The sequence below is a fragment of the Octodon degus genome, unplaced genomic scaffold, assembly GCF_000260255.1.
Source record: "Octodon degus isolate 3935 unplaced genomic scaffold, OctDeg1.0 scaffold00094, whole genome shotgun sequence".
Lineage (NCBI taxonomy): Eukaryota > Metazoa > Chordata > Mammalia > Rodentia > Octodontidae > Octodon > Octodon degus.
The window spans coordinates 10,021,962-10,032,938 of record NW_004524670.1 but is presented as its reverse complement, the minus strand read 5'-3'; the positions used below and the strand labels follow the sequence as shown (position 1 = coordinate 10,032,938).

The 10,977-nt window shown below is 45.8% G+C and overlaps 1 protein-coding gene across 9 annotated transcripts in view; it reads right to left on the bottom strand.

Annotated features, from left to right (window-relative positions):
* Window positions 1-339: 339 nt before the first annotated feature.
* Akap2 (A-kinase anchoring protein 2) overlaps window positions 340-10,977 on the bottom strand; it is a 553,389-nt gene continuing 542,751 nt past the window's right edge. For 7 of the 9 annotated variants that reach the window (XM_023722921.1, XM_023722922.1, XM_023722924.1 and 4 more), the window contains 2 exons: window positions 8,637-8,675; window positions 340-3,519 (listed from right to left, as the gene is read on the bottom strand). In XM_023722921.1, coding sequence (XP_023578689.1) covers window positions 3,421-3,519; window positions 8,637-8,675 — 138 coding nt within the window. In that variant the 3' untranslated portion in view covers window positions 340-3,420. The remainder of the gene's footprint in view (window positions 3,520-8,636; window positions 8,676-10,977) is intronic. The other 2 variants (XM_023722923.1, XM_004638081.2) reach the window with 2 other exon arrangements.

The following is a 10,977-nucleotide window of genomic DNA, read 5'->3' as shown; positions in this document are numbered from 1 at the left end:
CCTATATACTGCTTCTATGTCATTGCTAAGGGTGGGTAGCATGCATGGGAATAAAGAGGCAAGGGAATTGCACTGTGTCATCCAGGTAGGACACAGCCCGGCCTCCTGCCACTGACAGACCCTGTTTCCATAATTTCTGAATGAGAAAGCCAAGGCATGTCAGTAGTTAATAGGCTCTGGAGGAAAATGAAGGTCCCTCAACACTGCAACGTGGCATACTCCTGGGAAGGCTTAACATCTACATAATCTAAATGTTGTAGTGGAGACCATCAAGTTGGGGTGCTATTGGGGGGTGGGGCTGAACCTCAGAGGCAAAGCCATTTGTCAGCCTCTTTTTTTCTATGGATAGACAGGGAGGGCTTTTCTCCAAGGGTCTGTCCCACCTTCAGAAAGCTACAGGGGTTCATGTGGGATCCTAGAGTCTAGCACAGTGCTATGCCCAAAGCGGTGGCCCCATGGGTCCTGAAGGATAGAAATCTCAAGAGACAGAAAATCTGGCTCTCGAGGGAAATGAATTTCCATCTTACAGGAATAGAATGGGAGTATCCGTGTGTGGAGCAAGGAAATAGCATAACCCGAAGGCAGTTTAGGGGAACTAGCAAAAGTTGGAAATATAGAACGGCTTTGTAACTGGGGGAGGAACCAAGAAATCTTAAATTTGCTTCCTCATCTATACGTGGAACACGGCCCCACAGGACCCCAGGCCTGTAACTCTGTTATTCCTTAAGTAACATGTTTCCTTTTCTTCAAGTACCATCAAAGGGCACCCCATCTGCCTCCAAGGCGATGCCATGGACTGGGTGGCATCCTAACTTTGTCTTCTGCTGCCAATCTTCTTTTCAACTGTAGCTTTCATGCATGTATAAGGCTCCTTTCCAAATAGAAAGAAAAGGAGTGAGTCGTGAAGCTGGTCTTCTCTTGTGGAAAACGTTGGAGGGAGTCCTCAGCACGCCTGTGGTCTCCAGAGATCTGTCAGTCCAACTCGGGAGTGCGCTTGACTCGCTGTGCCTCCCACAGAGCACTCCAGCCCTCCAGCCCTCCTCGTCCCAGGGCCACACAGCCTGCTGGCTGCCTCTATCATCCTCACCTGAGTCGCCCTGGGGAACACACCATCATCGTGCCCTCAGCCCAGGCACCTGGGACCTCCAGCTGGAAATCCTCAAAGACAGGTGGTCCTCCTCCTTCCTGAGCGCTCCTGTTTCCCCTGGCAGGGCTTGGATGTTATTTTTTGGGGAGTGTTTGTCTCCCTGCCGGTCTCCCTCACTATCAGATGAATTCCTTGAAGCAGGGCTATTACTTGTTTTGTCTCCCAAGTTACTAGCATTTTGCTAAATATTCAGGAGAACTAGCCACCTAGAGAAGATACCAAGAGCCCATGGGCACGTTTGGCCACTGTCTGAAGAATCTGGCATCAAATTCCAGGCCCTTGGCAACTTCAAAGCTTCCGTATGCGTTTCAAACAGTTCCACCACTGGACTCGGTGCTCACCACTTGTCTGTAAATAACCTTGCCCCCAAAGTCAACACTAGTCTGATAGAAAGGCAAACACAATGAGTGTAACACTACTTACAAATACTGCGGAACTGCTCCTTAGTAGAATAACATATTAGAGCTTGTGATGTAATAGTATGAAAACAAATATGAATTTTAGTGAGGTCTGATTCAATTATTGCTTTGTTTAAAAAAAAAATTATCTTAAAACAAAAGAAACAAGAAGAAGGCCAGTTAGTTGCTTTTTGATATCTTTCTTTTTGTTTTCATTTGTCTTTCTCATGGCCAGATACTGAACATTTTTCTCATCCAGAAATGCAGGGCACCTCGCTAGTGAACGCCCTCATTATATTGCTTTAAGTGACAGAAAGAGGACAGCTGGCGTCTTCCATGATATACGCAGCATGGGTACAAGGAATGAGAATAAATAGGATACATCCCTACATGTCAAATTACAAAACTGCTTAAAACTCTGCAATTGCGACTCATGCAAATACCACGTCAGGTCAATTTAATATTACAAATACTGCATTAGCGGTGCTTCTATATCCCTTTTCATAAAAAAGAAATTCTCACTCACTCCTGAAGCTGGTGAACAGCTTTGGAGGAAATAACTGTACACCCAGGTGCCATAACCCATCTGGAAATCTAGCCACACATACACACACACACACACACACACACACACCCTTGTGAACATACACTACACAAATGCACAAAGGTGTACACATATATACCCCATCTTTAGGATTTGTAACTGGTTCCAAGCCTGCACTTAAAATTTCTATAATTTTCTCTATCACCCTGAAAAACACTGGTTGCTCAGCAAAAATAATCTCTCTTAAACGTCTTTTCTCTACTCTTTACCCACCCTTCCTTTTTCTTTTCCTACCTTCATGACTCTAGTTTCCCTTCTGATTGATTCAAAACAAGCTATCGTTCTCCCTATTACCTCTATAAGGCCCACTTTATAATACAAAATAGCTATAAACACCTTTGTATTTCTTATCGTCTACCTCTCTTGAGTCAGAGTTTCCCCTTTTTTCAATTATTGCCACTCTAAAAATACCCCTACCATCTTGACAAAGCAGTTCAATGTGTAGATCTTATCCATGTTCATGTACCCCATCCCATCATAAAAATAGTTGTCCACTAAATATAGTTTTCATATGAAGAAACATAATTATGAAAATGTGTTCTCCTAAACTGCAGCTCAGTCAACAGGACAAGCAGACAAAATCCTAAAGCTAAAACAATTCATTTGGTTTGGCTTTCTTCCCCCACCTTTCTCAGCCTCCTCTTGCAGAATAGGTCACATCTGCAATGTGGCTGTCTTAGAAATACAGGTTTCATGTATTGCAATCATTCACTGTTTCCAATTAAAAAGATGTGTAAGAGAAACCGAATCACAGCTGCCTCTTTTGGACAACTATAGAGAGAAACACCACCGATTTCATGGCAGCTGGGGAAAAAAAAACATGGTCAACCCAACACCTCTGATGTCATGAGCAAGGAATTGTCAGAGAAACATGCTATGCGGTGTCGACCGCACAGCCGCTGCTCTCTGAGTGGCCCTATCTCTACTGCGTGTCCCCACCAGCCATCAGGCCGACAGCAACTGTGTTGATTTGCTTGCACTGCCTTTGCTCTTTTGGATAGAACACGGACTAATGAATCCGAGAGAGTCTTCTTGGAGTCCCAGAGAAATCTTTTTCTCTTATGACTCCTGGGTTTCACTCAAGAGTTTGATGGGTGGACTGTCTTTTCACTTTATTTTTTCATCATTGTGTATTGCAGCTTCGGGTCTACATAAGGATTGCTGAGTTTGTGTGCACTTTAATAAATAGTCCATTAAAATGCTTTGATTTGAGAATTTCTTGGTTTCTTGGTATCCCAAGCACCAAAGAAGCTTCCTGGGCCAAAGGATGTTTACTCGTTGTCTTCTTCCTCCTGGTTGGCATAGATTCCCGCCTCCCAGCGCAAAGCCAGAGCGCTCTTTCTTCGGTTTACTCGTGTGGCCTCAAGGACCTAGAGAGATAGGAGGAGAAATTATGCAGGGCTCATGGTTGTTAATTATATACACAATACCGATTCCTCTGTCTCCTTTCTTTTCATTCCTTCCTCCTATCACACCTATGAGAGGAAAGTAAGAAAGTATCTTATCCTATTAGAGGTGGACAGCCGAGTGGGACAGACAAGAAGCAACAGCAGTGGAGGATTCTGGGTAGGCATTTATTTCAAAGCCCAAATTCATTCCCTGCTTGGCTTCTAGTTTTCAGAATAGAGCTGTTCTGGTTTTGTCTCATGTTACTGGAGATTTCACCTCCAGCCCTTTCTTTGTGTTTTATTTTGAGACATGCTCTGTCTCCCAGTCTGGGCTCAAACTTGCAAGCTTCCTGCTTCAGCTCCCCAGAGTACTGGGAGTTCAGGCATTCACCACCATGCCCAGGGAGACAGCTCCTTCTTACAAAGTGCTCTGCAAGGTGTTGTGAACTAGACTTGGATGGGTGTCAAGTTGGCTCCCCCACCTGGCAGGGCTGCTGGTGCTCCTTGTGCTTAATGCCTGCCGCACAAGTGCAGAGGCAGCAGACCGCTACATGCTGTCCAGCACTGTGCTGTGCAGCCACGATGTGTGCTGCAGAAATTGCCCTGTCCACGCCACCCACTGGGGCAGTCACTGTGTGTGTGCAGTTATGGAACACTTGAAACAGGGCCATGTGGCCCTGTTAAATTGAATTTATTTAATTTTAACTTCGTTAAGTTTAAACAGCCCTATTTGGTTAATGGCTATCACATTAGACAGCACAACTATAGATCCTCTTAGTCTCTCTCATTTATTTATTTATTTATTTATTTATTTATTTATTTATTTAGTACAGACTCTTGCTATGCAACTCAGACTCATAGTGATCCTCCTGTTTTCTGCCTCCCCAGAGCTGGGATTACAGGCATGCGCCACTACACTCAGCTTCAGTGGCCTGCTCAGTGTGCCCAGGAGTGGGGCTGGCATGGCATGCAGTACCTGGGATCAAACCTGGGTCCTTGCGCTTGCCAGGCAGGCGCTTAGACAGCCGAGCTATTTTCCCAGTCCCCTCTTAGTCTAGTGGACCAGTGTGGAATCAATCTATGCTGAGCTTGGTGCATCTGCATATGCTGAGATTTTTACACAACAAAAATCCATTTTGCCGTAATTAAACACAAAGTCATCAAGTGAAAAAAAAAATAGCTTTCTGCATCAATAAAAAACAACTGCATGTTTTGATGTAATTTCAGGGCCATGTACTTGAAAACTAAGTCTTAGAACACCAGGGGAAAAGTGCGCTCTGGGTGGGGGGTTTGCTCTGTTCCCTAGAATGGTCTGGAGTGGGGACCTGCTACATCCATTCCAGCTTTGGTAGGGATGAGATCCAGATGAATGACATTAGGTGGCCAACGTGTGAGAAATGGTTCTAGTGACGACATCTAGGGGAAGCAAGCCTGTGTGTGCCGACCGAGTGCTCTGGTGTTAGCTTAGCATGTTGCATTTCTGGTTTCAAAGAAAAGTCCTGTACAGCTAGCAAAGCTTGAATTTTTAGGCTAGGGCCAGTGACACTGGCCACTCCAGAGGAGCACAGGATGCAGGTCACAGCACGATGGGAGAGCAGGTGTAAGCAGATCCTGGAAGAAACGGCTGGGGCTCCGTCTCAACATACTCCCTGTGAATGAACTACTGCTGGCAGCAGTGTGCTTCCCTCCTCAGAGGGGACAGCTGGACCTGCACTGGACCTGCACCAGGCTACGTCTGCTGAGTGAATGATGCATTACTGGGCACTTACACCATGCCACCAAATGACTTGTGCACAAGCACACTGTGCTCTAAGCTTAACACACTAGTCAGAAAAGTGTGTGGCTACATGAAGGATTTTTCGGTCTAGTGAGAGGTGGCATGGAACTGAGAAACAGCACTGGACTGTAGTTGTAAGGGCTTTTTGTTTTGTTTGGGGGTTGTTTTCTATTTGCTTACTTGTTTGTCTGTCTGTTTATTTTGAGACAAGGTCTCACTGCATAGTCCAGGCTGGCCTTGAGCTCAAGGCCCTCCTGCCTCCTCCCAGGTGCTAGGGCTACTGGCCTGCACTGCCATGCTCAGCTCCTACCTTTCATTTGTCCCTTGCTGTCTGTTTTATATTTCAAGTTGTTTTTTTTTTTTTTTTAAATCAACAAACTAGAAACTGTGCCTGCCCTACTTGACTGCTTTATCACGAGGTGGGCTAGATTCTGATGTCAAGGAAGGTTTAAGTTGAATTCCTAGTGATTATGTCCCTTGTAAAAGTCACCTACTCTGGGTCTCAGTATCCCCACATAAAACAATAAAAACAATAGTTGAGGGTCCACCTGAGGAAGACGTGAGACAATATATGTGAAGTACTGAGTACAGCTCCAAGTGCACGGTACATCCTCAATGACTGGTCTCATTATGGGCAAGGGTTTCCAACCATGCACTGGAATGCAAGGCATTTTTGTAGACACTGTACATTGAGCAAAATGGTCATCTGCCTTTCAGACTATATATACAAACTGGAAGTTTTCTATGAAAGCTGAAAATACATCTAATATTCTGGCGGGGAAAAGCCCCATCCTTTTCAAGTATTCCTCACCTGATTATTTAAATTCTGGGTTGCTTTTTCTTCTTCTTCTTCTTATTATTATTATTTTCATTTATGTATTTTGGTACAGGGTCTCACTAAGAAGCTCTGACTTGTAGTGATCCTCCAGTTTTTGGCCTCCCCAGCTCTCGGATGACAGGTGTGTGCCACCACACCTAGACTCATTCGCCAACTCAGTGTGCCCCAGGGGCAGGGCTGGCGCAGCACTGGGGATGGGCGTGGCAAGCGGGACCCAGGATCCAACCTTGGTCCCTGCGCTTGCCAAAGCAGGTGCTTAGTCCGCTGAGCTATCTTGCTGGTCCTAAATTCTGTTTTAATGCTCGATGGTCTAGAGCAAATTTAGTTTGTCCTACTCTGCAATTTGTCTGTCCTTTCTGCTTATAGATATTTACTGCGTTTGCACCAAATGTCAGGCCCACTGTTCCATGTTGCAGATAGAATAGTCCCTTTTCTCACTGGGCTTGGTCACAAAATGTCTGAAGGACAGACAAATAATCTTTATAATTAGGCAAACATTTAGCATAGCTTGGGTTTGGACATCTAATACTCAAGAGCTCAAATAATTCACTTATTGTACTCTCTCTTATTAATCATTCCCATGAATTTGTATGACCATTTATCCCTAATTTTTGATGGCACATATCTACAGTCCTCTCATGATGGTGCAGATAAAAAAAAATAAATGAATCTTTATAGAGAGAGCTGTAAACTTGGTAACCAAGGTGTGTTTATACCTCACTGGCAAAAAATAATGAGAAATGACAGCTCAAAACTCTAGCTGAGTAAAATAGTTTTGCTAAACGGTGAAATATATTTCAAATACATATTATGCTGTTGGCAGGAATCATTTGCAATAGCCACTGCCTGTGATAGCGCACCAGCCCTGGACCCAGTTCTGCTCTAGGGAGAGAAATTGTTCCATAGGTGAATCAGGAAATATATAAGAACATTCCCTGGAACGTTGTTTGTAATGACAAACAATAATAAGAACAGCAATTAGAAACATGGAAACAACCTATGTTTCCATCAATAGGAGAGTGAATAAATGGTCGTAGGCTCATTCAGCCAGATGCGAGACACCAGCTACCGGAAGTGCACGAGAGCCACAGGCGTTAACAAAGGCACATCCAAAGACAGTGCAGGCCGAAGAGCAGCAGGTACTGCAGGATGACTCAGCAATAAGTGCTCAATGGTTGGAAAGCATGCAAAAATGTAGTGTCGCTCCTGTGCACCAAACGTGTGGTCTAAAAACATGCATGGAAATGCACGCCAGGGTCAAGAATGGTTACTTCAAGGACAGAAAACATGTGACAAAGACAGAGAAGTGCAAACCAGGAGGAGTAACGAGAGGGCTTGAACTGCATTCGCAACATTAACTTCTTTTGAAAACATTAAACAAATACTGTAAGAATGAGCAAAGCTGGCCAGGTGGATTTCGCTGCATCATTATATTTCCAGAAGTGTGACACGCCAGCTCCATGACATCAGGAAATTTGTTTTGCTGACTGCTGTGTTCTTGGAACCTAGAACAGCCTGACACACAACAGAACTTCGATGATGATTTAGCTGCATACTTCCAATAATTCTTTTAAGGGGCCAGGGAGATGGCTCAGTAGAATAAGCACTTGCCTGGCAAGTGCAAGGGCCTGAGTTCAATCCCTGGTTCTGTAATAATTTAATAGATAATAAAAATAACAATAATAATAATTCTTTTAAAATAAAAACAAAATAGAAATAAAAATAGTGTGTTTTCTCTTAAGGTTTTTTTTTTTTTTGGTACCTGACTCAGCCTGCCCTGGGGGCAGGGCTGGCGCAGCATGTGGTACTGGGGATTGAACTATGGTCCCTGTGGTTGCCTAAGTTTGCCTAAGCAGGTGTTTTAGACCACTAAGCTATCTTGCTGGCCCTCCCATAGGTTTTTGAAATCTGTGTACAAAGGAGTTGTAGGAGAAGGAAGCAGGCTTCAAAGCACATCATTACTTAAGAAAGCTTCCAGGACAAAAACAAAGGTTTCAAGACTGGAGGGAGGGGATGTTGACAGAGTGCGTGTCTGAGATAGCTCCTCCTGCATCCATGGGATGGAGCGCTCAGTATTTGTGCTAGGGTAGCAAAGGGCTGGTCAGAACAAACAGCCCAGCCTGGTGTGCTGCACTGTTTTCTTACCAGACCGCAGTATATGTGCTATCAACGTGTAAAGAATTGAAGGAGTCCGCACAGTCCACGCTGTACCCTCCAGTTCAAACATCTTCCGGATCTACTTAGGGGTGAAGGCTTCTCCAAGCCCACCTCACCACACAGCAAATGCAGCACCACATCTCACTGCTGGGGGACTCCAACATTCCAAGGGAGTCCCTCAGTTCAGAAAAATCAGGAAGAAATCCACACGGAGACAAGCTGTTTTCCTTGCCATTCGCATTGAACACATCAGGAAATGGCAAACCATGACCGCATGCACCTGCATCAAGCATGCATTCAGACCAAGACAAACAAGTTGAAAAGTACCTCGGAAGTCACCTTGCAAGACAGTAACTTAGAGGTGTACTGGTAGAGAGGGAAAAGATGGGGGTTAGTACACAGTGAGACACGCTTGGAGGATGCCCCCAGCTGGAAGCCAGCAGGGCGCAGGGGTGGGCAGAAGAGGAAGGGGCCAAAGGAGACCGTTACACACCCACGCCAACACTTGCTTCATCTGATATTTATTTCAAAGTCTGTATCTCCCAGAACAAGTAGATACCCTGTTATTCATTAAAAAAAAAAAATATCAGATAAGCCATACTTCGTTAATTCAAGATGTTGCTTTCATTTTCTGCACTTTTGAATTAACAAGATTCCTTCCCCTCTGTGTACCACCAGCTTCTCACAACAAGGCTCTTGTTAGCCTTTTTGGATTTGCTGAACTGTCCAAAGAAACAGCCTTTTCTCTTGCTGTGGGCATCTCTGGAACTGAAAGCAGTCTTGTAGCGCTTGGAGCCTTCAAAGGAAGACTTTAATCATAGGCAGGAGTTGGCTTGTGTGCAAGATTTGAGGAGGCAGGCATCCTGGATCCCACCTGAGGGTGCTCTGCCAATGGCAGCCATGCAGACGTGGGCGTCAGAACCTGAGGGTTGGAAAATATTCCCAGGAGCGGGGTGGTCTATTGACGACCACATAGAATTAGTTCCTGTGCAAAACTCTCTTTTACAGGTAAAGCACAGAAAAAATTGGCCCAACTATGGGAAATGAAACAGCAGGTCCAGTTCAGGGTGGCAGCCGGTAGACCTACCACTGGCCACTTTCCATGCAGACTGCTTAGGGTGGTGGTGGCGCCACTGGGTTATGGGTGCTTGTCTTCACCAAGGGCGGGGGGGGGGGGGGGGGGACTCACACATCTGTGATCATCGGCTACTACCTCCGTGTCACACTGAACAGGTATGGTTCTGTAGTGATCAGGCTAATGGAGTGGGATGATCAGTTTAGGGTACTCCACTCCTTCCCTGTGGTGTGAGAGAACTGGCAACTTGAAGCATTGCAGATTGTAGCTGAGCTTCCTGAAGAGCCTGGATAGGAATGAGGCACTGGGAACGGGTGCCTTCATCTTTCCACCCAGTGAGATGTTCTAAGTCTCAGTGCCTATTCTCACACAAGGCCAGCCCCCAGCTTTGACATTAGCCAGGTGAGTGCTGGGCTTTTTCTTCTGAAGACAGGCAGAGAGGGATAGAAGGCCTCTTGGTATTTAGGTGTTAGAAAGAAAGAGAAGAGATGAAGGAGAAGGGGTGGAGAAGCAGGGAGGGAGGGAAGGAAGGAGTGGATGGAGAGGGAGAAAGAAAGAAGGGATAGAGGGTGGGGGAGGGGAATGAAAAGAAGGAGGGGGATCCTACTGAGAGTATCCCTGTGCTGCAAGGGACTAAGCACCCAGGAGGCTGTGATTCGGATTCAGGCCAGCAGCCCTTGGAATGAGGAAGGGGAAAGCACCGTGTTCAAAAGTCTCATTGCCTTGATGACCCTCATCTTCACCTTCCGAGGCTCAGGTCAGGTTGGGGAACAGCTGATCAGAAGAATACCTAGATGCATAACAGCCTCATGAATCAGAGTTTTTCCTACCAGGCTTCTTTGGTGTCTCAAGGAAAGCAAACCAAGTAGCCCACCACTTGGGCCCTCCAGTCCGAATGTCTTCTAGGTTTGTGAGCCAAATCTTCTCCAACCTCAGCTTGAAGCCAGCTCCTTTGCAGGACACCAAGAAGACCTTTAGGAAACTGTGACTCATCAGTCTGTGCTCAGTTGCATGACTGACTGGAGATGGTGTCAGACCCAGATAAGGGGCATTTCCACAGAAGATGATTATTTCTAAACGGGAAAAACCCACAGCAAAAAGGGGGCTACTACATCTGTGTAGACAGAGCACAAAGGCACCAGATCAAAGGCATAAGTGGTGTCCAAGACCCGCGACCCTCTCCACCTGCTCACTGTGAGGACAGTGCAGGGTTACATCCTCCTAGGACAGAGGTGCCCTTTTCTAGTCCATGCAGAGATTCTCTAAAGGCTGGTAACTAGCCCCTGGCAAAGGTGGAGACAGTAACTCTCCTTTCTCAAAATTAGCCAAGGACTCCATCAATAAGGGGGCTGAAGTCTTGAGCTGGAGACACTCACTGGTGACCATGCAGAACAAGAAGCAGGGCCCAGGGAGTGAAGACTTTGATCACTAAAGGGAGCACCTTGCTCAAGCTCTGAGCTAGCAAGAACTATGGTCTGGAGGCTAGGTGTAGTGGCGCAGGCAGGCAGGAGGATCACTGTGAGCTTGAGGCCACCCTGAATTATATAGTGAAATGAGAGAGAGAGAGAGAGAGAGAGAGAGAGAGAGAGAGAG